This window comes from Eriocheir sinensis, chromosome 58 (genome assembly GCF_024679095.1).
Source record: "Eriocheir sinensis breed Jianghai 21 chromosome 58, ASM2467909v1, whole genome shotgun sequence".
Taxonomy (NCBI): Eukaryota; Metazoa; Arthropoda; class Malacostraca; order Decapoda; family Varunidae; genus Eriocheir; species Eriocheir sinensis.
The window spans coordinates 1,219,187-1,247,151 of record NC_066566.1 but is presented as its reverse complement, the minus strand read 5'-3'; the positions used below and the strand labels follow the sequence as shown (position 1 = coordinate 1,247,151).

The following is a 27,965-nucleotide window of genomic DNA, read 5'->3' as shown; positions in this document are numbered from 1 at the left end:
TTGTTCCTCCATCTGCATCCCCCTCCTCCTCCTCCTCCTCCTCCTCCTCGTCGTCCTCTAACAAGTCTCAACGTGTTATGACCGTTTGATGTTTGCCGCCTGTGTTTTTCTTGTCACCCTTCCCTTCACCCTCCCTTCCCTTCACCCTCCCTTCCCTTCACCCACCCTTCCCTTCACCCTCCCTTCACCCTCCCTTCCCTTCACCCTCCCTTCCCTTCACCCACCCTTCCCTTCACCCTTCCTTCCCTTCACCCTCCCTTCCCTTCACCCTCCCTTCCTATGCGTCACCCTGATTGATTTTATGCCATGTTTGCCTCTTCTCTTTTTTTTTTTTTTTTTTTTTCGTAGCATTTTTACTCCTTTCCCTTTTTTCTTTTTCCTCCAAGTTTTTTCCAGACTTCACTTTTGTTTTGCTTTGTTTTATTCTTGTTTTTCTTGTTTTTTCGGCTTTTTTTCCCTCATGTGTTTTGTTTTGTTTTGTCCTCATTTTTCTTCTTTTTTTCTCCTTCACATGTTTTCTTATCTTGAGTCTTACTGTTCTTGTTTTCTTTTTCTTTTCCTTATGTTTCCCCTTGAGCTGTTTCCTTTAACTGTAAAAAAAGAAAAACAAGTAGCCTCGAGTCTCTCTTGGGCACTCTTCTCTATTTTCCTTTACGGGTGCAGTGGTAGCCGGCTTTCTTTTCTTTTCTCTTCTATTTTGTCTTATTGAGCTGCTCTCTATACTGTAAAAAATCAAAATAAACGAAACAGCAGAAGAGTCTCGATAGCATGCATGTTCACTTTACGCTACACACTAACCCACCCCAACCGACCTTCTCTTGCCTCTCCTTCACGCACCTCACCCACTCACGCGAGGGAATATTAATAAATCCATATGTGGCGGTCGCTTTCCGTGTCATTACCGGGGATTCTCATGCCATGCTGATCAGGTAAAGGTGTGCGAACTGTTTATGTGGTTAATTTGATTTATTGGTTGCTTTTGATGTGTTCTGACGGGGGTATTAATAGTAGTAGTGGGAGTGGTGGTGGGAGAGGGGATACGGAAGTAGTAGTAGTAATAGTAGTAGTAGTAGTAGTAGTAGTAGTAGTAGTAGTAGTAGTAGTAGTAGTAGTAGTAGGCCAATGAATTGCTTTGTGAAAGGATATGAGAAAAGATACCGCTCACAACGCAACTCTAATGAATGGAGGTCCGTTAACGTAAAAAAGAAAAAGTAGTAGTAGTAGTAGTAGTAGTAGTAGTAGTAGTAGTAGTAGTAGTAGTAGTAGTAATAGTAGTTGTAGTAGTAGTAGTAGTAGATGTAATTATTGTGGAATTAATATCTATCATTACTGTTGTTTGTTACTGTTGTTGTTTTTGTCGTCGTTTTTATTACACATGTTAATTTTTGTTTTTCTTGTCCTTATTATCGTTCTTATTTTCTCGCCATTTCATTCAGACATTCATTTTACACCTTAATGATTTGATTCCTCTTCCTCTTCCCCGATAGTTAATTCCTTTGCACCTCATCTCCTTTCCTCGTCTTCTCTCTACTTCCTTCTTCTTTCTCTTTTGTTGTGACGATATTTTGTTCACCATCTTTTCTTTATCTTTCCTCCTTCCTTCCCTTCTCCCTTCAACGATGTATTCTTTTTGCCAGATAGTGTGTTCGTTCCTCCTTTCTTTTTTCTCCTCCTCACTCCTGGGGTTTTTTCCACGCTCATGTTCCTTCCTTTGTTTTTCTTAATTGCACTTCATCTTGTCTCCCTCCTTCCTTCCTTCCTTCCTTCCTTCCTTCTCTCACTTTTGATTTGCCGATAGCTATTCTCTTTCTCTCCCTCCGTCTTCTCTTTTGTTCTAACGATATATCCTTTTTGCCAGATAGTATGTCCTTTCCTCCTTTCTTTCCTTCCTTCTCTTTCGCCCTAACGACATATCCTTTTTGCCAGATAGTATGTCCGTTTCTCCTTTCCTTCCTTCCTTCTTCTCCTTCGCCCTAACGACATATCTTTTTTGCCAGATAACATGTCCGGTCCTCCGTTCTTTTCTCTCCTCCTCGCTCCTGTTTTTTTCCCCGTAGCTTCCCTTTCGTAAACGTTAAAATATTTACATCGACTATGAACGAAAAAAGGGGAGTGTTTAGGGCCCGTGCGAGGAAGGGGCCGTAACACTTCCCCCTTCCCCCCTCTACCCCTCGATACACACCCCTCCGTCCCACGCCGTCCCGTCCCTTCCCCTCCAGCCCCACCCCATCCACCACACCCACATAGGCGGCCCCTTTAGCACGCCTGTCAAGGGAGAGAAAATAGACAGGTGGACGGATGGGTGGGACGCCGTAAAGACTGAAAAATAGCTTGACTGAGACGCAGGAAGACACTTGGCTGTTAGATGCGTGGTTGAGTGTACAAGAGAAGGAGTAAGCGTGGATAAAAGGAAGGAATCAATGAGGAAATATTAATAGTTAGGTAGTGTGATAGAAGTATGAATAGAGATACATTGATTGGTAGATAATACTGAGACTATTTATTACGTAGGGGATGGACCGAAGAAAGAAAGTAAGTTAAAGCTAGACATTCAGAGGTAGAAATTTAAGTAAAGATAAAAACATAGACTGAGAATTACCTTAAATCAAGTCAGTAGATAATAGAGAGCTCGAATCGGTTCCATCCATAACGTAATAAAGACTTAGTAGGCCTATGAATGAAAAAAAAAAAAGTAGAAATAGACAAATAGTTAAATATAGATAAACATACATAAACAGATACATATATATACACACACAGCAACGTAAACAGAGAGAGAGAGAGAGAGAGAGAGAGAGAGAGAGAGAGAGAGAGAGAGAGAGAGAGAGAGAGAGAGAGAGAGAGAGAGAGAGAGAGAGCCCGAATCGGTTCCATCCAAGCACTCCGTCTATCTATCTTTACCTTTCTCTATATTGATTTACTTTCCTTTTTTTTTTTTTTTTTTTTTTTTTTTTGCATGAGACGAAATTTTTAGGGGGCGAAATTTTTATGCGAGTGTTTCATATTGCAAGTCGCAGGAGATTTCGGGCGGACCAATCACGGGGCGCCACGTCATCCCGGGGAGTGACGTCAGCAACATGGCGCCTAATTCTCTTGAGTCTCCTTAAAGTCGAAGCTTAATAGACAGCATGCAGAGGGAGCGAGAGAGAGAGAGAGAGAGAGAGAGAGAAGAGAAGAGAAGTGAAAAGGAGAGAAAAGAAAAGAGAAGAAAAGAGAATATTGTCAGATTTTACAATACACACACACACACACACACACACATATATATATATACAGACCCCCCCCCTATACACACATACCCCCCCCACCCCACCCCCCCCACACACACACGACTACCAGGAAGACTAACAAGACATATGCTCCAGGTAAGCGTCTCACACCTCCCCGCGTTGCCTCACCTGAGCGCTACAAAGGCCCGGCATTCACGACACCCCTCCCTCCGTTGGCTTATTTCTGTTATTGCTTCCAAGACGTGGCTGGTACAAAGCTTCCCCCTGACGTCAAGGAGAAGAGGAGAAAGCGTCCTGGGTGTGTTATGTCGATTCTTGAAACTCGCGCCTCGAAAGATATATCAGAGAAGGTTGACGTAGTGGTAGATAATGGAAGAAGGGGAAAAACTACATCAAGGGAAAAGGTGCTGTGATCTATAGGGAAAAACGATAAAGCGCTACAGAGGACGAGAGGGGGCGATGGTATACACGGGAAAGGCTTAGTGGCAACTCCTCAGGTGTGCAAAAGGGAGGAGATTGAGTGGTTTGCTGATGCTTCTAGACTCTTGACCGGTAAACTATATAAGAGGGTATATAATTTATCACGTGAAGCAAAGAGGTTTCACAATTTAGCCCAAGCAGCACTAATACTTTAACTCTCCTCGTTCCTGTTCCTCGGTAGTCAGTGCATATCATAGTTGCTGTGAGAGAGAGAGAGAGAGAGAGAGTTTCCTTCACTTTTTTTCATTCATCACTTTTAGTTTTCCGTCAGATTTCTAGTTTTTCGTTTTTTTACAGCAAAGGAAACAACTGGGAGGCAGAAAAAAAAAGGAAAACAATAATGAAAAAAATGCCCGCTAATCACTGTTCCTATAAATCCTTTAAATCATTGCCTTTACTTTTCCTTCTATTCTCCTCTTTTCCACCCTTAAATAATTACTTTTCTTTCCTTTCATCCACTTATGTTGCGCACTTTTGCTTCTATTCTGCTTCGGGTTTTTTTTTTTTGTTTTTTTCACCTACAACTTTTTACTCTGGCAAATCACATTAATTTTATGATAAACACATTTTACTTTTTTCTCTCATTTTCTTTTTTATCTCTCACTCGTAATTACTTTCTTTCAACTCACTGCACTTTTATTACGCTTCTCACTTTTTTTCTGAAATTCACACTTGATGCTCAATTCATTAGCTTTTTCCTTTTGATTCACGTATGTTTTTTTTTTCAAGTCTGCCATTTTAATTTCCTTTTAGTTCTCGCGTCACGTTTTCTTTGATTCACGTCCTTTTCCAATTACGTCATTTAATATTCCAATAGTTTACCCTTTTTGTCAATTTTCCATATTTATCACGTTTACCATTACCGTCATCTTACCTCTCTTTCTACTGTCATCTTATTTCTCCTCCCACTGTCATATCTCCTCATTTTCTCGCCTCCTCTCAAACTTGCTATTCCGCTAATTAGATCTTCGTGCAGGGGAGGTTCGCGGCTTCCTTAATCCCTACACAGTGAGAGGGAAGAAATAATACTCACGACTTCGAGCCCGGCGGTACAAAGATGTGTGCTACGGTGTGGCGTGGTGTGTGTGTTACCTGTATTAGCGGTGGTAGGATTTGAAATGGACTGAAAGAAGCGCAATGATCTTTTTAGTGCGTAAGAAAACCACAAGCTTCTCCACGCAGCAACAAGACACGCCATTTCCCAGCCTTGTGGTACTGAGATGTGTTACCTTCATGTCTTACAGTCTGGCGTGGTGTGTTTCACTTGCATTAGCAGTTGTAGTATCTAAATCGGACCGAAAGAAGCTCAGTGCGTTATATTAGCACTTAAGAAAAACGTACACTTCACCCAGCACCAAGACGCGGCATTTACCGGCACGCAACTGCTTCTCTGGTACGCATGTTCTCCAGTTATTGTAGCGTCGTTAATATCGTGCACTCCTGGTCCGGTGGCATGTGTTAAGGCGCGCAGCAAATGTGGTCTCAGTGCTGTAAAACTTTCCCGATGGACTTTAGCTCGGTCACCAGTGCTGTATATCCTGAACCACATCACCAGGACAACCGATACCCGCAGCAAAACAACACAGACAAGCCAACCAACCACCACAGACAGGCCGGAGACTCGTGAGGGGGGGAAGGCATCATGTTTGGCGAGGTGGAGCAAACTTGGCAGGCGTTCCGAGGCAAGTTTTGGGGTGAGTTATGTCAATGGTGTGATGGTGATAGTTGGTCCCGTCAAGGGCTTGTCGCCTCCTCCCCAGCTGACCTTGTGTGCGTGGCCAAGGGTCGTATTTTAAAACATTTCGTCGCCCAAGTTCACATATTTGTCATGGCTTTCGTAGGAGCTGTAGGCCTTTCCAGGGGTAGTTTTATGACCCTAGTGATAGTTTGACCCTTCTTCTGTGCCACGAACCTTAAAAAACACTCATGAAAACCCGATTGATCCCCTCTTTGACCTTTAGAAATAGTTGATGTGAGAAGCGATGGTGTCTTAATATACAGCCCCAAGTGTTTCCTTCGTGAGATCCAAGGAGAGGCACCGGCGATGGCCAAGATAAGTGTTATTGAAAGGTGTGTTCCCGCGACCCAGTTATACCTCTACCATCACTACCACGAAACGCTGTGAGTGTCTGGAGAGCAATAAGAACTGAATGCCTGGCGCCGTCTAGTATTAAGGGCCTATGGGGTAGTGGCGGCTGCAGAGGAAGCGAGAGGTGTTGAGAGTGTTTGGTAAGGTGCGGGGCTTGGCTAACTCGGACATCGGGCAGTTTCACGTGGAAATACTATAGCGTCGATCGCCGCCACTGGTAACGCTCAAAATAAACAAAACGACTGCGAAAGCGGCCCTTAGTTATGTTTCAGAGTAGTCCATCACGAGCCTTGCATGGAGAGGGAGGAAGAGGGACCACGCTGCCCTTTGAAACTTTAAAATAATACCGTTTCCCATTGTTTGCCACGAGCAGGGCCAGACGATGGACCTCCTGCTGGCTTGTTTTCGAGCGTCGCTGCGAATGCGCTCATTAACTCGCTTTATTTTATTATTCAATTTCCGAAGACGGTCTGCAACAACACTTAGCCGGAGCTCGTCGTGTGTCTGGCCGTGCGTTGAGCCCCTGACAGCCAGGACGAGGAAGATCTAAGGCACTTCACTTCACGCAGGATACACAGAACACAGAGTACTTTCACTTAACCCCTTGACTGCGGATTTCCTACAGTCAGACCTCACCAAGCTACAGGAATGAAACAAAAAGTGTCTGCTACAATTCAATGAAGAGAAATGTAAAGTCCTGCACCTTGGGAGGGGAAATCCAGCATACCAATACCACATGGGAAACACTCCACTATCCACCACAGAGGCAGAGAAAGACCTGGGACTGTATGTAACCAGGCTACCAGGGATGGAGAAATTCGTGCCAATCGCAGCGGACGGGTTAAACAGCTTGACAATGAGGATGAAAATATTACAGTTGGGAGCACTTTTTTAGACAGTGAAAACATAGAAATAGAAAGATTAGAAAAGGAAATCCTATATTTTGGACAATCAGAGAAAAAAAGGAAAAGCAAGAATCAGAACATAATTTTTGATAAGGAAAACAAGAAGGAAAACAAGCCAGGGATGTGTTATGAGCGCTTCCAGGGGTAGTTTTATGACCCTCGTGATAGTTTGACCCTCCTTCTGTACCATGAGCCTAAAAGAACGACTCATAAGAACCCGACTGATTAACTTTTTGGGCTTTAGAAATTACTGATGTGAGAGGCGAAAGCGTCTTGAGAATGCCGACCTAAAATCAACTTCCAGGGGTAGTTTTATGACCTCGTGGTAGTCTGACCCTTCTTCTGTACCATGAGCCTAAAAGAACGACTCATAAGAACCCGACTGATTCACTTTTTGGGCTTTAGAAATTACTGATGTGAGAGGCGAAAGCGTCTTGAGAATGCCGACCTAAAATCAACTTCCAGGGGTAGTTTTATGACCCTGGTGGTAGTTTGACCCTTCTTCTGTACCATGAGCCTAAAAGAACGACTCATAAGAACCCGACTGATTCACTTTTTGGGCTTTAGAAGTTACTGATGTGGGAGGCGGAAGCGTCTTGAGAATGCTGACCTAAAATCAACTTCCAGGGGTAGTTTTATGACCCCCGTGGTAGTTTGACCCTTCTTCTGTACCATGAGCCTAAAAGAACGACTCATAAGAACCCGACAGACTGATTCCCTTTTTGGCTTTTATAAATTACTGATGTGAGAATGCCGACCTAAAAACAACTCTTATTTAACCTAAGCGATAGAAAAACGTAGTGTGGAACGGAGTGGGAAATAGTTTTATCATCGTGGAATATAATATGTAAGGAATCACCCTCCGGCGCTCTCGAGAACTTAAAAAAGAAAAAAATTGTCTCGTAACTCATTTTCCTTTCCCTCCGACTCTCTTTACGTGTGTGTGTGTGTGTGTGTGTGTGTGTGTGTGTGTGTGTGTGTGTGTACCTGCGCGCTACGGCTTGTAAGTGACCTTTGTTTTCACCTGGAAGCTAATCTCCCGAGGGTCAGAAGGTCAAAGGTCAAGGAGGCTGCCACAGGGGAGCGTCCGTCAAGGGAGGGCAGCGCATCTTCTCCCCTCGTCCTCCTCCTCTTCTCATCGTCCTCATCGTCGCGTCCTCCTCCTCCTCCTCTCCTCGTCCTCCCCTCGTCCTCCTCCTCTTCCTCTCGTCCTCCTCCTCCTCCTCTCGTTCTCCTCCTCCTCATATTTTTTTTTCAACACTAAATTCGTAGAAATTGAAGCACTTTGTCTTTCCCCTCTTCCTCCTTCCTCTCTATCCCTCTCTTCCTCTTTAATGAATTTGTTAAGTTTGTTATAAGAGGAAGAGGAGGAGGAGGAGGAGGAAGAAGAAGAGCGGGGTAACCAGATTCATCACAGGTTAGAGTTGTAACAAAAACGTATATGATAATGATGATTAGGCTGATGGATGATTTATAATAGTAATGACTCATAGTAATAATAATAATCGTAATAATAATAATAATAATAATGGTAATAATAACGTACTTCCATTCACCAAGCCCGTGTCAATGCCTCTATCTCATGCCAGCACGCCCTCCCCCCTTGCCTGTACCCCCCCCTCCCCCGCATCCCTGTCCCTGCCCCCGCCACACGAAACACACCGTCTTTATTTTTATTAAGGTTCATGATCCGGAAGAGGAGTCAGTCTACCACCAGGGTCATCAAACTACCCCTGGAAACACCCAAAACTCCTATGAAAGCCTTGTCAGATGTATGGGCTTGGGACGACGATATGTTTAAAAATGTAACCGGTGAAATGTTTAAAAATGTAACCCCTAGAAGTGCAGCAAGACTGTCCCGGCGATATGTTTAAAAATGTCACCCCTAGAAGTCCAGCAAGACAGCCCCGGCGATATGTTTAAAAATGTCACCCCTAGAAGTCCAGCAAGACAGCCCCGGCGATATGTTTAAAAATGTCACCCCTAGAAGTCCAGCAAGACAGTCCCGGCGAAATGTTTAAAAATGTCACCCCTAGAAGTCCAGCAAGACAGTCCCGGCGATATGTTTAAAAATGTCACCCCTAGAAGTCCAGCAAGACAGTCCCGGCGAAATGTTTAAAAATGTCACCCCTAGAAGTCCAGCAAGACAGCCCCGGCGAAATGTTTAAAAATGTCACCCCTAGAAGTCCAGCAAGACAGCCCCGGCGATATGTTTAAAAATGTCACCCCTAGAAGTCCAGCAAGACAGTCCCGGCGATATGTTTAAAAATGTCACCCCTAGAAGTCCAGCAAGACAGTCCCGGCGATATGTTTAAAAATGTCACCCCTAGAAGTCCAGCAAGACAGTCCCGGCGATATGTTTAAAAATGTCACCCCTAGAAGTCCAGCAAGACAGCCCCGGCGATATGTTTAAAAATGTCACCCCTAGAAGTGCAGCAAGACAGTCCCGGCGATATGTTTGAAAATGTCACCCCTAGAAGTCCAGCAAGACAGCCCCGGCGATATGTTTAAAAATGTCACCCCTAGAAGTCCAGCAAGACAGTCCCGGCGATATGTTTAAAAATGTCACCCCTAGAAGTCCAGCAAGACAGTCCCGGCGATATGTTTAAAAATGTCACCCCTAGAAGTGCAGCAAGACAGTCCCGGCGATATGTTTAAAAATGTCACCCCTAGAAGTCCAGCAAGACAGCCCCGGCGAAATGTTTAAAAATGTCACCCCTAGAAGTCCAGCAAGACAGCCCCGGCGATATGTTTAAAAATGTGACCCCTAGATAGAAGTCCAAGTCAGGTTGGTATTGTCAGATGCTCCCGCCCCTCACACCAACTATTTCCAAAGGCCATAAAGGAGGTTAATCGAGTTCTAATGAGTGTTCTTTTAGGTTCACGGTACAGAAGAAGGCTCAGACTACCACCAGGGTCATAAAAGTACCCCTGGAATTGCCCTAAACTCCCGCGAAAGACTAGTAAATTACGTGTTCTTGGGTGCAGAAATGTTTAAAAATATGGCCCTCAGTCCCGTTAAAGCGAAGATCACCACCGAAGAAGCAGCGGCCGATAGACACACGGATGTTACCAAGCACTAAGCGGAAGACGAACCTGAATGAAAAATAATGAAGGTGGAAAAAGCCGGAGAATTGACACCCGGCCCTCACAGCCCACTGCCCGCCGCCGCGCGACGCCCCCCAGCCCGCACCGCCCAGCGTAATAAAGGGATATTTGTCAGCCCGTCCCGCGAACCCGAGAGGTGAAATGATCTACTTATTGTCGAATCCCGGAAACCTGTCCTGGATGAACGAACCGCCGCCGGGGAGCACGCGGGCACGCACACACTCCATCCATACACACACGCACACACACACACACACACACAACAGCCCTCCCACCCCCCAACCCCCCACCCCACCCCCGCCGCTACCTCACACACAAAGGCTGCTGGAGAGTTGATGCGATGCCTAATGACGTTCAGGGCAATAATAAAAAAAGAGGCGGCCCGGAGTAGCATTTTCCGTGACGCTGAGCGGAGTCTCGCGTTCCCGGCCGGCTCGCGAGGTCCAGGTCAGCCGGCGTCACTTTGCAGGGTTCTAAAACACGCTCCTTCTTGCCGGCGTTCAAAGTCCCTGATTACCTTTATTCTCTGAGGCGGGGGTGCTTTTTATGGGGGAGGGGGGGCAGAGATGAGGTTTTTTTTTTTTTTTTTTTTTTTTTTTTTTGTGTGTGTGTGTGTGTGTGTGTGTGTGTGTGTGTGTGTGTGTGTGTGTGTGTGTGTGTGTGTGTGTGTGTCCAGCCAATCCTTCCACGTGTATTGTGCGTCGAGCAAGAAAGGAAGACAACTCGATTGCTCTTCGCTGATTGAGTTTTCTGTTGTGTTGTGTTTGCTTTCCAGGCGGGGAAGGTCAGAGGGGCGAACTTGTGTTTAAATCTTATTATGAAATACTTCTTCAGCTTCATTATTTCGCCTCCTCGGGAAAGTTTAGTAATTGTAAAGTGAGAAATCCTGAGCTTCCCCGAGAATGTGATCAAAACAACAGATGCTTTTAAGAGGGTTGAAACGATTAAAAAAATATTAAAAAAAAGTCTTTTGTACCACTTTGACTAAGAATATATTTAAATCAGAGAAAAAGACAGGCAGACAGACTAAAACAGACAGACAGTTAGACACAGACAGACACAGACTAAAACAAACAGACAGACAGACAGACAGACACAGACAGACAGTTAGACAAAGACAGGCAGACAGACTAAAACAAACAGACAGACGGACAAATAGACAGACAGACAGACAGAGAGAGATAGGGGATGTACCTGAGCTTACGTGGCGTTAATTATTAGTCACTTAAATACTAATTGAAGTTTACATTTGTCTCATCAAAACGAAAATATCCCATTCAATCCTCTCCTCCTCTTCCTCCTCATCCTCTTCATTACCTCGCTCTAAAAACTTAAAGGACTTATTCATAAAACCACAGGATTATTATTATTATTATTATTATTATTATTATTATTATTATTATTATTATTATTATTATTGATCACTTTGAACCCTTTCTCCTTCACCTCCTATTCCTCCTCCTCTTCTTCCTCCTCCTCCTCCTCCTCCTCCTCCTCCTCCTCCTCCTCCTCCTCACTTTATTAATTATCTCCAGACCCACACCATTATCACCTCCCTCTCCCCTCCCCCTCTTCTCCTCCTCCCACTCCCTCCACTATCTACCTCCCTTCTTTTCCATTGTCTTCCTTCCTCCACCTCCTCCTCCTCCTCATAATCCCTTCATCGTTCTTCCTCCCTCCTTCCTCCGCTCAACCCTACTCTCTCCTTTTTCTACTCCCTTCATTGACCTCTTTCCTCACGTTCCCTTCCTTTTACAGAGTTGTTTCGAAGCGTGTGCGGGGCGGGGCCTAGTGACGTCATCAAGCTCTACACCAATGAGGGGAGTCTGCTGAACGCCGGAGCCCACTTGCCCGCCAACACCCCGGCCACCCCCTACCGCCTAGACGTCGCTGCCACCCCCTGCAATGGTGGGTACCCTGCCCCCTGTGTTGTTCCTCTTTCCACCCCTTCAACCCTGTATCTCTGTGTGTTTGTCTATCTCTGTTTCTGTGTCTTTTTCAATCCGTATGTATCTGTTTCAATGTCTCTTTTTCTATCCGTATGTATCTGTATCTTTTTTTTTCTGCCTGTTCAACCCTGCATCCCTTTGTCTCTCTTTTTCCACCTCCCTTTCTTTTCTCCCTTCTACAATGACGAGCACCCTTCCCCTTCCATTCCCTTCTTTTCCTTCTCTTCCATTCACCTTCTGTTTCCTCCTTTTCTCTCATTCTCTTCCACCTTCATTTTCCGTTCCTTCCTTCCCTTCATCCCTTTCCTTCATTCTCGTTCAACCTTTTCCATATTTTTTTCTCCCCTTCTGCAATGACGAGCACCCTTCCCCTTCCCTTCCCTTCTTTTCCTTCTCTTCCATCCACCTTCTGTATCCCTTTCCAGCACAAAGTCTCTGTTTCCTCCTTTCCTTCCATATCTATACAGGTAAGGGGAGGTGAAGGGAGGGAGGAGAGGGAAGGGAGGGAAGATGTACTCTCTTTCATTCTCTTCGACCTCCATTTTCCCGTTCCTTCCATCCCTTCAATCCTTTCCTTCTCCTTCGTTCAATCCTTTCCATCTTTTGTTCTCCCCTTTACCACCGATCCTTGTAATTCCTCTTCCCCTGCCTTCCTACCCGCAAACCTTTCCACCTCCTCCTACCCTTCCTTTCATCCCTACCAGCACTCCTTCCCTGCCTCTCCGTCACCTCCTGGACGCTGCCTCTATCCCCTCTAGTATTGTTTATGTGGACCCGTCTCCCTCCTCTTTCCACCTATAACAACCGTCTCTTCCACCGCTTCCTGCCTGCAAATACCCGAGAACGTTACTTTCACCCCCTCTCTCCCCATCTCTCCCTTAACTTCCACCCCTGCATCTTTTCCCTTCCCCTTCTTTCTCTTCGATCCACCTTCTCTTCCACCTCTTCTTACCTCCCCTGCCTGCAAACACCCAAGAACGTTCCTTTCACCCCCTCTCTCCCCATCTCTCCCATAACTTCCACCCCTGCATCTTTTCCCTTCCCCTTCTTTCTCTTCTTTCCACCTTCTCATCCACCTCTTCTTACCTCCCCTGCCTGCAAACACCCAAGAACGTTACTTTCACCCCCTCTCTCCCCATCTCTCCCATAACTTCCACCCCTGCCTCTTTTTCCTTCCCCTTCTTTTTCTGGCTGTGTATTTGCCGAATGTATCTTTCTTTCCTTGTTTTGCGCCCTGAGTGATACGTACAGACGGACAGGTAGACGCGCAAACATACTTACATTCACACACAAAAAGGAAACTATTGCATGAGGGGAAGGGACGGGACGGGACGGGACGGGACGGGACGGGGTGACAGAACGCATACAGGTAGAAAGGAGAGAGGAGAAGGAGACGTAAGAGTGAGAAAACATAGATCGAAGTGATGGTGATGGAGGGTTGGGGTAAAAAATAGAAAGGAGACGAAGAAGGAAGGAAGGATGGGAAAACAAAGACCGAGATGATGAAGGGGGATTGGAAAAGGGGATGAAAAGGAGACGAGAAAAGGAAAGAAGCCAGGAAAGGAAAACCCGTGATGATGAAGAGGAGGAATTTGGAAACGCGAGAATTCATGAGCGAAGGAAATAATAATAAACTGGGAATAGGAGGCAAAAAGAGAACATACAGGAGAAAAGGAGAAAGACGAAAGAGGAACTAAAATGGAAAAGCAAAACCCGGAATGACGAAGAAGAAGAAGGATTGGGAAACGCGAGAATTTATGAGCGAAGGAAATAATAATAATAAAATGAAAATAGACGGCAAAGAATGAACGAAGCAAAATAAGGATCTGGAGGTGACGGGATCCAGGTACCATAAAATAACCTTGGAAGAAGAATGATGCCAAAACTCACACCTCCTCCTCCTCCTCCTCCTCCTCCTCCTCCTCCCTTCCCCTGCCACCGCCACCCTGCACCTGACTCCCAGCATTTTGTGGATATTAATGCCCCTCCCTGCCAGATGGTTTTTATACTCTGCCTAGACGTCGGGTGAAAGATAGCCCTCCATAATTTTTGTATATACCTGGTTTTTAGTTTTTTTTTTTTTTAAGTTTAATATTTCTTTCTTAGTGTGACCTTGGGATGAGAGAGATGGGTCGGTATTTTTTTTTTTGTTATCTTGTTCTCTTTTTCTTTTTTTCATTTTGTTCTTCTTGTTGTTGTTGTTTTTTCTCCTCTTTTTCTTCATCTCTTTTTTTTCTTCTTCTTTTTCTTCTTGTTCTTCTCCTTGTTCTGTTTGTTCTTCTTCTATTCTTCTTCTTCTTCTCTTCATTTTCATCTTCTTCTTCTTCTTCTTCTTCTTCTTCTTCTGCTTCCTCTTCTTCTCTTCATTTTCATCTTCTTCATCTTCTTCGTCTTCTTCTTCTTCTTCTTCTTCTTCTTCTTCTTCACACTTTGAGAGCGCCATCTTGTACCCTAAAGACAAGATGAGCTTCAGTAATTTCTCTATATATATTTTTTCTTTTTCTTTCTTTTTTCTTTCTCTAACTTTCGCTCGCGTGCGGAAACTTAGCGCCAAGTTTTTTATATTTTTTCATATCTTGGTTGTTGATGTTGTTGTTGTTGTTGTCGTTGTTGTTGTTGTTGTTTCTAGGCGTATATATATAATTGTATTTCGGAGGTCTTTTTTTTTCTCGTGGATCATATGACTTTTTTCTGTGGTTTTTTTCCTCTATACATTTAAATCATCATCTCTTTTCACTGCAAGCTTTTTATCACTATTAATTTCACTGTTGTAGTACTTTCGTTTTATGTTGTTTTTATAAGTGTCTACGACCATCATTGCTTTCCTCTCAGCTGAATTTCTTTTTATTATATTTTTATTTCGCTGCAAGTTTTCTTAGTCATGAATTATTTCCCTTCGTCATTTTCTTCTCTATCGCTTTCACCGGCACTGTAATTCTCTCAACATATATCTTATCGCTCCCCGGCCTCGATTTCCCTTCCTTTTCTATCCCAAGACTCGTTATCTTCAGTGTTTCTTTTATTAATACTCCTATTGCTACATTTTTTATGCCGTTGCTCGCTTTTCCAGGACAGAGTTTCAATGGAGCTTCGTAATGTTATCTCAAAAACTGATCTCGTCTTTCCATTCAAATCCGGAGAAAGAGTTGAAAGCGAACGAGAGGAGGGAAGGACAAAGCGAAGGAGAGAGAGTAAGAGAGAGAGAGGAGAAGAGAAGAGAAGAGAAGAAATGAAAAGAGACGAAAATGAGAGAAGAAAAGAGAAAGGGTAGAAAAGGAAAAAGAAGAGAGAAAGGAAGAGAAAAGAGAAGAGAATGGAGAGTAAAGGGAAAAAAGAAGAGAGAGAGAGAGAGAGAGAGAGAGAATCAAACAACGAGTCAGATTTTGTCCTTATTCTTAAACGTATATTAGGCACACATTAAGACTATTTCCAAGGCCACAGAGAAGATTAAAAGGGTTTTCTGAGGTGATTTGTCCCGTTTGAGATGCAGAAGCCGGGTAAAACTATCACTATAGGGTCACAAAACAGTCCTTGGAAACAGTCTCTGGATTTGAATGGAAGGACGAGCTCGGTTTTTGCGATAACATTACGAAGCTCCATTGAAACTCTGTCCTGGAAAAGCGAGCAACGGCATAAAAATGGTAGTAATAGAAGTAATAATAAAAGAAATACTGAAGATAACGAGTCTTGGAATAGGAAAGGAAGGGAAATCGAAGGCGGGGAGAGATAAGATCATAAATGTTGTGAGCGTTACAGTGCCGGTGAAAGTGATAGAGAAGAAAATGACGAAGGGAAATAATTCGTTACTAAGAAAACGCGGCGAAATAAAAATAAAATAAAAAGGAATAAAACTGAGAGGAAAGCAAGGATGGTAGTAGACACTTATAAAAACATAAAACAAAACTACTACACCTTCGGCAAATTCAAGCAGAGGCGCTTCAAACAGGCGAAGTGAGGCGCGCGCCGCTACGTTCAGGAATACGGTTTTGTCTAGCGGGTCTCAGGAAAGGCAACCCAAAGCATTCTATAAGGAAGTCACCACGCGCGCTACCATCCCTTACACCGCCCGAGCCGCCATCCCTTACACCGCCCGAGTCGCCATCCCTTACACCGCCCGAGCCGCCATCCTTTACAGCGCAGAACAAGGAATGAAAAATGATGTAAAAAAAAAGTGAGTGAAATCGAGAACAAAATATGTGGGGGAGGAAAAGAGTCTCTCAATGAGCCCAGTTTAGCAGAGTTGTCAATAGGAGGCTTTGCTTTGTGCATCTCAATCCCTCCTCCTCCTCCTCCTCCTCCTCCTCCTCCTCCTCCTCCTCCTCCTCCCGTGTTCAACTATTTCAGGCTCTGGGAATTCGTAATGAGAGACTGACGCCTGAAAATCGTTTGAGTGAAAGGTCGCTCAAAGGTACGTGATAGAGACTGGTAGGTAGATAGATAGATAGATAGATAGATAGGTAGGTAGATACAGAGAAAGAGAAGAGATGCTTTTAAACACGTCAGCTACATAGTTATAGTCTAAAGATGTCCATGGCTTCCTCACTCACTCACTCACTCACTCCTCTGTTGTGTCCTCACCTGAGTTTCTCTTCTCCTTTTCCTCCTCCTCACCTTTAATTTACCTTCCACATCCTCCCCTTCACCTCCCTCCTCCACAGCATCCCTTCCTTTTCCCTCGCCTTCCGGACTCTCTTTCCTTCTATCCTTCGCTATCCCCCTTCACAGCATCCCCATCTGTTCCCTCTTCTTCCCTTTTCCTCCTCCTCACCATCCCTTCCCTTTTCCCTCGCCTTCCGGACTCTCTTTCTCTCTATCCTTCGCTATCCCCCTTCACAGCATCCCTTCCTGTTCCCTCTTCTCCCTTCTCTCTCTTTATCTCTCTTGTCACCTCCCCCATTCACCCCCTCCACTAGGTTCATCATCTCCTCGTTCAAACCCTTCCTTCTGCTTCTCATATCCCCTCGCTAACTTCCTTCTACGCCTTCCATCCTTCCAAGTTTTCACATCAGCGCCTCGCAGTCACTCTTACACCCTTCTCTTCGCTTGTCCTGTCTTATTGTTCCTTTCTCATCTTTCCTTTAGTTCATCATTCACTCCACTCTCTCTCTCTCAATCCTCTTTATTTCTTATGTCTTTCGTCACTCGTTCTCTTCAGCCTCACGCCTTCCTTTCAGCCTCCCAGCCTTGACTATATGAATTTGCACTCTCCTGAAGACTTTCCCATGAACTCTGACTCTCCTAAAGACTTTCCCATGAACTCTGACTCTCCTAAAGACTTTCCCATGAACTCTGCCTCTCCTTAAGACTTTCCTATGAACTCACACTCTCTTGGAGACTCACAACCTCATATAAAGCTCTCCTCATACCTGTCAGTCTGTATCTAACCTCTATATATATCTAACCCTCCGGTCTCATATTCTCCCCTCTGCCCCGTCTGTCTCTCCCCTCAAGCTCTCCTCCCTCCCCTCACTCTATCTAACTCCTCTTTCTCTCCCCTCTTGTCTCATATCCTCCCCTCAAGTTCTCCTCCTTCCCCTCACTCCTCAGCTGACGTCTCTTTCTCCCCTTAATTAAACCTCACATCCTCTCCTAAGCCTCTTCTTTCTTCAGGCTTCCGCTACCTATCACCTTTCCTTCCTGGTACTAAGGTTCTCCTATTATCCTCACCTTTTAACCTTCGCTTTCAACCTCTCACTTTCTTAACTTATTTCTTACCCTCTCCGGTGATGTATCTTCCCCTTGCTCTTCTTTCTTTCCCAATACGCTGGTTTTCCTTCCCTTCCTTGCCCCTTCACTTCACTTCTTCCCTTCCTCAGCTATCCTTTCCCTTCACTCCCTTACCTTTTCCTAAGTCATCCCTTCCTTTGCTCTCCTTCCCTTCACAGTATGCAAGTTTTCCCTCGCTCACATGCCTCTCTCTCTCTCTCTCTCTCTCTCTCTCTCTCTCTCTCTCTCTCTCTCTCTCTCTCTCTCTCTCTCTCTCTCTCTCTCTCTCTCTCTCTCTCTCTCTCTCTCTCTCTCTCTCTCTCTCTCTCTCTCTCTCTCTCTCTCTCTCTCTCTCTCTCTCGTCTTGGTAATATCAGGAGTAAGTGGATAAATTAATTAATCGAGCTCCTTCATTAAGAGTTTGGGCAAGTTTTGTTTTAATGGCGCTAATAATGATGAGGGTGGTGGTGATGAGGGTGGTGGTGGTGGTGGTGGTGGTGATGAGGGTGGTGATGAAGGTGGTGGTGGTGGTGGTGGTGGTGGGAAGGATGAGGAATGAAAAGAGTAAAAAAAAAAATAGAAGTGAACCCATTTTATCCGTTCCACGAAAACACATACGAGAGAGAGAGAGAGAGAGAGAGAGACAAACAATCAGCTGCTAGTGATGGAAATGCAATTCTCAAGTGATGTCAACGCCTCGTGGCTCCTCCTCCTCCTCCTCCTCCTCCTCCCCCTCCTCCTCCTCCTCCTCCTCCTTCTCCTCCTGCAGAAATAAAACACAAGATAAGGAGTAGATTCAGCGTTCGAAGTTCACTCAAAATATATTCATACAAGAGAGAGAGAGAGAGAGAGAGAGAGAGAGAGAGAGAGAGAGAGAGAGAGAAATATAGAAGAATTGCAAGGAGATCAGACGGAGGAAATTTGAGGACGTGAGAGACAAGGAAAGGAGAGAGTGAGAGAAAATGAAGGAACGAAAGAAGGAAGGAAGGAAGTAAAGAGAGAAGGCAGAAGAAGGAAGGAAACAGAATACGTGAGAGCAGGAGAGGAGGAGGAGGAAAGGAGGGAGAGAGGGAGATAGAAGAGACAGAGGCTGCGTGGGGGGGGAGATCGTCGGGCAGGTGAGGAAGAGACAGGTGTGCTGCTGCCGCTCTGCAAATCAATAAGATGCAGGTGTTGTTCAGACGATGAGAGAGAGAGAGAGAGAGAGAGAGAGAGGGAGAGGGAGGGGGAGGGGGAGAAGACTGGAGAAGAGAAGAGAATATAAGAAAAGAGACGAAAATGAGAAGAGCAGAGAAAAAAATAGGAGAGAGAGAGAGAGAGAGAGAAGACAATAAAAGAAAAGAAATGAGAGAAGAGACGAAAATGAAAACAAAATGAAAAGAGAGAGAGAGAGAGAGATGCATACATACATACATACAGACAGACAGACAGACAAAGAGAGGGAAAGAGTTCGCTAACCTCACAAAACCATAAAGGCAAGGTACACTTTTTGACGTAACAGTTATAGTAAAAATACGATTAAACTCAAGAGGTAAAATTTTAATCAACAAAACACAGTAACAACACACACACACACACACACACACACACACACACAGAGGCGGGCGGGTGATGGCTTCCTAAATTTAATCCCTTCACGTCCTGTTCCTGTCTCGTGTCCTCGGCTCGACAAACAAGATCTCGCTGCGTGTGTGTGTGTGTGTGTGTGTGTGTGTGTGTGTGTGTGTGTGTGTGCTTTCTTTGCCTCAAGCCTCGCCTCCTCACATCTCTTGGCTCTCTGTTGCTCCCTTTCTCTTTTTCTCTTATTCCTCTATTTTCTCCCTTTCCTCCGTTCTTTTCTTTCCTTTTTTCTACATTTTTTCACTTTTCATCGACGTTTGCTTATTCTCCCTTTGTTCCATATTCTCCCTTTTCTCTGTTTTTTCTCTTCCTTTTTTCTAGTTTTTTTTTCACTTTTCATCGACGTTTGCTTATTCTCCCTTTGTTCCATATCCTCCCTTTTCTGTTTTTTCTCTTCCTTTTTTTTTAGTTTTTTTTCACTTCACGGACGTTTGCTTATTCTCCCTTTTTCCATATTCTCCCTTTGCTCCATATTCTCCCTTTTTCCCATATTCTCCCTTTGTTCCATATTCTCCCTTTGTTCCATATTCTCCCTCTTCTCTGTTCTCCTTTTCTTCCTTTTTTCTTCAGTTTTTTCTTCATTTTTCATCGAGGTTTGCTTATTCTCCCTTTGTTCCATATTCTCCTTTTCTTCCTTTTTTTCTAGTTTTTTTTATTTTTCACCGAGGTTTGCATATTCTCCCTTTGTTCTTTAATCTCCCTTTTCACAGTTGCTCCCTCCTATGCTCCCTTTTTTCTCCCTCTCCTTCCTTTTTTTCCATTCACCTCTTTTCTCCCTTATCTTTCCTTTCTCCCTTTTCTCCCTTTTCTTTCCTTTCTCCCTTTTCTCTCTTTTCTTTCCTTTCTCCCTTTTCTTTCCTTTCTCCCTTTTCTCCGTTGCTGTCTCCTATTTCCTCTTTTTCCTCCCTCTTCTCCTTTTCCTCCGTTGTTCTTTCTTATTTCCTCTTTTTCTCTCCCTTTTTTTCCTTCCTTCTCATTGTTGCTCTTTCCTATTCCTCCTTTCTTTTCCTTTCTTTTCTCCTTTCCCTTCATTGTTCTCTCTGATTCTTTTTTTCTTCTACTTTTTTCTCCTCCTTTTTTTTCCTTTTTCCCCTTTCTCTGTTTCTCTCCTATTCTTCCTTTTGCTCCATTTCATCTCCCTTTCCGTTCCTCTCTTCTATCTCCGTTTCAGTATCTTCCTCTCCCTTTTCTCCTTTGGTCTGTCCCTTTTTTTCTTTATATTTCTTTGTTCCTATCTCTCCCTCTTTCTCCGCATTCTAGGCCATTACTCTTTATCAAGGTTAGATGAGGCAGGTGGGAGAGAGAGAAAGAGAGAGGAGGCAGGTGTTAGGAGAGAGGGAGAGGGAGAGGGAGATTGAAAAATGGTATTACACGTCTATGAAGCAGAGGCGTCAGATCATCCTTCTCAGCCTCTTCTATTTACCGATATCCAACCCAAAAACTGCCTCCTGCATCCCAATAACGAGACTCATTTTTAGTTTTCGTATCAATCGTTAATTCCTGATGTCTTTTGTTAACCCGGTAGCAGCGACGGGCCAAATTTGAGGCTTTACCGTGTAGCAGCGACGGGCCATATTTGTGGCTTTACCGTGTAGCAGCGACGGGCCAAATTTGTGGCTTTACCGTGTAGCAGCGACGGGCCAAATTTGTGGCTTTACCGTGTACCAGCGACGGGCCAAATTTGTGGCTTTACCGTGTACCAGCGACGGGCCAAATTTGTGGCTTTACCGTGTAGCAGCGACGGGCCATATTTGTGGCTTTACCGTGTAGCAGCGACGGGCCATATTTGTGGCTTTACCGTGTAGCAGCGACGGGCCATATTTGTAGCTTTACCGTGTAGCAGCGACGGGCCAAATTTGTGGCTTTACCGTGTACCAGCGACGGGCCAAATTTGTGGCTTTACCGTGTACCAGCGACGGGCCACATTTTTGCCATGATATAAACCCCCAAAATAGATGATGCATAAACTGATCACAAATGCGTTGATATATATTATGAAATGGTTCGCGTGAGTGATGATTTTTTCTCATTTTTCTCGCTTAGAGGGAAGGGCCTTTAAGAAAAATGATCCCCGCAGCTCCCGGGTTAATAGTTAAGAATCGAAAACCCATAAATTCGATGCTCTGAGGACAACGATCTGGCAACAGTGGTGTGAAGTGAATATCGAGTACTCTGACGATTTGAAAGCCTTTGTGTCGTATTCTGTTCTTTTATCCTCCTCGTTTTTATTGCTAGGAAGGCATTTTGTCCCCTCGTACGTACCTGGGAATCGATGCTGAACTGACAGGGTTGCATCGAGACAGAGGACGGTTGTGTTCTGGTCTTGTCTGTCTGTCTGTGTATGTGTGTGTGTGTGTGTGTGTGTGTGTGTGGCTGGGTCTGTTTGGGTCTGTCTGTCTGTGTGTCTCGTGTCTCAAAGCTAACAGTCACGAAAGGAAGAGAGGTTAATTCCAGACACCCTTCCTCCTCCTCTTCTTCCTCTTCCTCTCCTGCAACACTACCACCTCCCTCCACCTCCCTCATCGCCACCTTCTCCTCCTCCTCCTCCTCCTCCTCCCCCTGGAACACACTCTGCAAATAGTGTTTCTGTGTCAGGCCAATTAGGGTGATGAGGCAGGTGTCCTTCTACCTGGCGAGGCGGCGCTGGGGGCAGAATACCAAGGTGGAAATGAAAATGTGGATGGCAAGGTTGTGTTTTATTTTTTTAACTTATACCCCTGTTTTTTATTTTGTTTTTTTTGTTCCTCCTCTTAAGTTTTTGTTGTGGCGTTTGTGGTGCATTAATCTTGGCTAATTCCTGGTGTTTTATTATATAGTAGGTGGTGTATTTTATTTTATTTTATTTTATAGTCTAGTTTGTGGTTCGTGTTCTCTTAAGTAATTGTTGTTGTTGGGGCTTAGTGGAGGATTATTCTTGGTGTTTCTCTTGTTTTAGTAGTTGTTGTAGTAGTAGTAGTAGATGTTGTTGTTTTCGTTGTTATCATAGTAGTAGTAGTAGTAGTAGTAGTAGATGCTGTTGCTTTCGTTGTTATCATAGTAGTAGTAGTAGTAGTAGTAGTTCTTGTATTCAGTAGAAATGATATACAGTTCATGAAGAAAACATATCAAGTAAGCATTCTGTGTGTTCTTTTTCTTTTCCTTTCTTTCTTTTTAATCTTGTTTGTGCGTCCTGTTCTCTTGAGTTGCTGTTGTTGGGGGCTTTTGTGGTGGCTAATCTTGCTGCTTCTTTCTTCTTAGTATTCGTTGTAGTAGTAGTAGTAGTAGTAGTAGTAGTAGTTTTTAAGAAAGGGAGACAGCTCAAGGGCAAAATAACAAAACCAGCAACAAAAAATAAAGCCCGCTGGACGCTACTTCGACAGAGGAGAGAAGAACGAGATGCCAGAAGAGGAGAGGTCAATTTCGGGTGGTGGAGAGGTGTCTAGATACTCTCCATGTAGTCGAAGTTGTAGTAGAGACAGTAGTTCGTGGAGGCTTATTGATCACGCTTTTTCATTTTCTTCTTTTCTTTTTTACTTTTTTTTCCTTTTTTTTATACCGCAAGTAATCATTTAATTTCCTTTCCGTATGATAAGCGGACTTCCCTAACGTGATATCATACAATCGGGTCTAGGTAGAAATTCAGGCCCTTGTGCAATTTTGGGGGAGGTCCAGAAACCTTAACAAATCCTCCTCCGATGCGTGTTATCAGCGTGAGGCTTTTCCTACAGTACGATAAGAGATCCCTAACATGATATCATACAATCGGGTCTAGTTAAAAAATCATGCCTTTGTGCAATTTTGGGGAGGTCCAGAAACCATAACAAATCCTCCTCCGATGCGTGTTATCAGCGTGAGGCTTTTCCCACAGTACGATAAGAGATCCCTAACGTGATATCATACAATCGGGTCTAGTTAAAAAATCATGCCTTTGTGCAATTTTGGGGAGGTCCAGAAACCTTAACAAATCCTCCCCCGATGCATGTTATCAGCGTGGGGCCTTTCGGAAAATATACATGCGGTTATGCTTTATCTTGCTCTCCTCCCACCTGTGCCTTTATGAGCACGTGGTAATCTCTCCTCGCCATGCTCTGGAATTTCTCTCGCTCGCGGCTTTTTGAGAATGTGTCAGCATTTTACGACTTTACACGCGCCTCATTTTCCAACCCTCTTACATTATAGCGCCATCCGTGAGCTGTTTTTTTACATATTAGTTTATTTATATTTCTTTATTATTTCGCCTCAGCTAAGCGGATCAAACTGTCGCGATGGAGTTTTGTTATCTTTTAAATATCTGTCATGAAGGATTTTTTCGCCTGTCTGGCCAGAATTATAAGTAAAAATAAACTATCCCGGTGGAGTTTTGTTATCTTTAAAATATCTATCATGAAGGCCGGCACATAGTTTGCTTTCTCGCTCTCCCAGAATATTTATCTTTTTAACGGGAAGATTCTTAAGCGTCTCATTTGACAACTTTCCTTCTCATCGGACGAGGGCAAATCTAAGCATTATAAAAAAAAATACACAGTCGACATGTTCCTCCCCATTGAGATAACAGAAGGGAAATGCCAAAGAAATATCACATCTACATCCGCTGCGTCTTGATATACTCTCCTCCTGTGTTGATCGTCAGTGGAGCGCCAGATGAGAAACGTTCGCCTCGGTGTCGCCTCAAGGTGAACGATATTTAACTAACGTTTGTCCAGGTGAGTCAGTCTTATTCCTGTCAGTGTCTTGTTTGCGATGCTCCTTTGTTTATGAATTTGACCCTGAGGAACTTGTGAGAATGTACCGAAGCTATTTTTTTCGTTTTTTAACATCAAATCGTTCACCATGGAATATGTATTTTTGTTTTTAATGTGTGTGTGTGTGTGTGTGTGTGTGTGTGTGTGTGTGTGTGCTGCATGGAATGGACTGAGATTAAGCGACTCAACAGTAATAATAACATGAAACACACACACACACACACACACACACACACACACACACACACACACACACACACACACACACACACACACACACACACACACACACACACACACACACACACACACACACACACACACACACACACACACAACATAGAAGTGAATAAAACCACTGAGCCTTTGTAGTTTAGCTAAAAAAGAGAGAGAGAGAGAGAGAGAGAGAGAGAGAGAGAGAGAATAGGGAACAGTAGGTCACTCATACCCACGTCTCCTCACCCTCATCGTCTCTCCCTCTCTTTCTCTCCATCTCCCTTTTCCTGACCCCCCCTCGCACCCCCCCTCCCCCGTTGCCCCCCCTTGCACCAACAAATACACCTGGACCCACATGACGCCAGGTAACAGTGTCCGGACCTTTACCTGCCGTTAGAGTCCTTGGCCTCGGCTTCGTCTAGGCTTTGTATAGTTTGGCACAGAAATGAATCCAAGAAAAAAAGAGTTAGCTATGGATTGCGATGACATAAGTTGCAGGGAAAAAGAATGCTAAAAAAAATAAACAATAAGTGCAGTGAAATACGGAATAATAGAATGAAATAGATGATAAGTGCAATGAAATACGTAGCATCCTAAATAATATATGTTAAGAAAATAAATATCAAGCAGACGTGCATTGACATAGTTAGCCCTAAAAAAATGTGAATAACTGAAATTGTGATGTTATTTAGTGAAGGAAGGAGGCAGTAAGAGAAGGGTGAAAAAGTGAGTGAAAGGGGAAGGTGACTGAGAGAAGGATCGAGCAGAAAAGTAAAAATTAGAGAAAAAAAAATTAATATGAGCAAGATAACAGGAATAAGAGAATGAGGGAATTATTAAAGGGAAAGGCGACTGAGTGAATAAAGAAGTTTGTCAAAAAATAAGTGAGAGAGAAAGAAAGAAAATGATCATGTGCAAGAAAATGGTGAAGGGAGTGAAAGAAAATGCGATTAATTGAGTGAAGTGAAAAAAATAAGTGAAAGAGAGAGAGAAAAACTTAGTATGCAAGAAAACATCAGCTTGAAATTGTAAAGAGAATCGAAAAATCGTTAATACTCCATCTGGAGAGAGAGAGAGAGAGAGTGAGAGTGAGTCTGCGTGTGGCAAAACGTAATCCAAGCCAGCGGGAAACAGGTTCAAACAGCAACTTAAAAATAAACAGTACTGAATCTTTTTACGCCTGTTGATGTGTTCGAGTGTGAGATCGAGGGAGAAAAAGACTCTTTCAATACCTCCATTTGTATTTTTCGTTCTTTTTATAAACTCATTCTGTCTCTAGATCCTTTTTTTTCATTATTTTCTTCATAAACTTATTCGTTCCCTCTATCTGTGTTCTATTATCCATTCTATCATCTCCATCGTTCTTTCCTTCCCTAATAAACTCTTTCAATACCTCCATTTGTATTTTTCATTCTTTTCATAAACTCATTCCGTCTCTAGATCCTTTTTTTTCATTATTTTCTTCATAAACTCATTCCGTCCCTCCATCTGTGCTCTTTCATTCCTTCTTTCCTTAATAAACTCATTGCGTCCCACCATCTGTGTTTCCTCGTTCTTTTTTTCCTTAATAAACTCTTTCCGTCCCTCCATCTGTGCTGTTTCATTCCTTCTTTCCTTAATAAACTCATTCTGTCCCTACACCCTTTTTTTCCTCGTTCTTTCCTTCCCTCATAAACTTTTTTCCTTCCCTCCAACCCTTTTCTCGTTCTTTCCTTTGCTTCGCCTCGCCTCACCCCGCCGCCCGTCCGTCCGCCCGTCAGTTCGTTCGTCTCTGGTGTGTATATATAGAGCTGTGTCACCACCCTGCAGCCTCATCTCTGGCTCACGCGGGGCTGCAAGGATTTGGAACCTATTGAAGGATCTCGCCTTGAGCTGCCCTCCAACACACACACCCTTTCTCCGCCACACATATGCTGTCTTTCTCTTTTTCTGTGTATTTTTTCGTCTCCTCTCTCTGTGTCCTTTCCATCTCCATCTCTAGAATCCGTTTCCATCGACTTTCGTTACATCTGTTCCCCATCCATTCCCTTTTTTTCTTTTTATTCGTCTTTTTGTCTCTTCTCTCTCCCTCCATTTCCATCTCCACCTCTATTTCCAGCATTCATTTTCATCCATTCCCTGCAGCAGAGTTCAATCACAGGCTCTCTCTCTCTCATTTGCTCCCTCTCTTCTGTCTATTTGTCTTTCTGTCTCTGCTCTCCGTCTTTTCCATCTTCATCTCCATCCCCATCAATTCCCGTGCAGCAGAATTCGAACGCATAGGCTATCTCTCTTTTTTCATTATCGTTTCTTCCTGTCTCCATTCTCTCCATTCTTTCCATCTCCAGCATCCCTCTCCATCCATTCCCCCGCAGCGGAGTTCGCGGCAGGCTAGGCAGAAGCACGACTGTTTTGACGCATCGATCGCCGGGTGTTGTGACGCTCCTGCAGCCCCGAGCGACCGACATGCCGAAGAGAGAGCGACGGATGTCCTCGCCTCATTCCCTCGTCACTACTCACGACAACACACTCCTCCCGCCCCTCTGAATGCGGCGTCTCTCCCTTGCTTGGCCTTGTGATGTATGTAGCGGTGTTAAACGAGCTCCCAGTGTTGTAGGGTTAGTCTTAGGCGCCAGAACAAGAGGCAGAGTTGCAATTCAATTTGTCGGAGCCTTGGTTATGTCGGTGTATAGCAGCGTCGCAAGGAAGAGCCCTCAGTGGTATCGGGTTAGAGTCTTCGGCGCCAGAACAGAAGGCAAAGTTACTAGCCAGTGTGACGGAGATGAGCACTGAGGCCACACGTAGCTTTACTGTATGCCCCCAACCCTTTACCTTTTACCAAACTCAGCAAGCTCTGACCCCCGTGAATAAGGTGTCGCGTACCAGTCTCTCCTATAATTCCTTCCCCCTTCTGTCTCTCTCCGGCATAGGACCACAGATGTTGCGCCGACTAAACGAAACTTTCCAACTTTTTCGCGTACCAGTGTCTATGCGTGTATCGGTGACATGGAGGGTCCCTAAGTGAAAGGCTACTTGTGGGTTACGTAGAGTTGTTGGGTGACTCTAAGGGTCATATTATAAGACATTTCTCCGCCCAAGAACACACATTTGACAAGGCTTTCGTAGGAGTCGTGAGCATTTCCAGGGGTAGTTTTATGACCCTGGTGGTAGTGTGACCCTTCCTCTGTACCGTGCACCTGAAGAAACACTCATTAGAATCCGACTCACCCCCTCTTTGACCTTTAGAAATAGCTGATGTAAGAAGCTCATGTCTTATAATACCATAAGCGTTGTAGTTGAGGTCTAGGGTGCTTTTAGTGAAGTAGTGGGACTAGAAGAGACTGAAAGAGGTGAGGTGAGGCGTTCTGATACCCGGAGAGGTGATACAAAGTGCCCTCGCCTCGATCCAAAAAAAAAACACCATTGCCATTAACTTCTCTTCTTCTAATCTCTGGAACGATCTTTCTTCATCTGTATTTCCTCCTGCCTACGACTTTAACTCATTCAAGAGGAAGGTATCAGGACACCTCTAATCACGTAATTGAGTGCTCTTTCGGCCACGTCCTCGGATTCTTTACAGGCGCAGCGAGTAGCGGGCTTTTTTTTATTGTTTCCTTTTTTTGTGTGCCCTTGTGCTGTCTCCTTTGCTGTAAAAAAAAATCATCATCCTGTTTGCTTATGTAGGAGCGGCGATTATAGTGAGGTTTTATTGTTTTTTTTTCTTGTTTTATTGCCCTTAAGCTGCTACCTCCCCCGTCACAAGATGCAGGAGGGAGGGTATGCAGCGGGGGGGGTGAGTGTGACGTACAATGGCATGGATAGCAGTCGTAAGAGTGGGCAACGCGGCGGCAGCTCGGTGGAGGATTGGAACACACGCTGACAACTGTTGCTTCTGTGCTACGCTTCCCCGCCTCCCATCCACCCACCCCGCCTCGCCTCCACCACGGCTGACGCTCTCCTTA

The 27,965-nt window shown here is 44.3% G+C and overlaps 1 protein-coding gene across 1 annotated transcript in view; it reads left to right on the top strand.

The window, feature by feature from the left end:
- LOC126985022 (high affinity cGMP-specific 3',5'-cyclic phosphodiesterase 9A-like) overlaps positions 1 to 27,965 on the top strand; it is a 208,987-nt gene that overhangs the window by 157,991 nt on the left and 23,031 nt on the right. Inside the window, exon 4 of the mRNA XM_050839262.1 lies at positions 11,571 to 11,720. Coding sequence (XP_050695219.1) covers positions 11,571 to 11,720 — 150 coding nt within the window. The remainder of the gene's footprint in view (positions 1 to 11,570; positions 11,721 to 27,965) is intronic.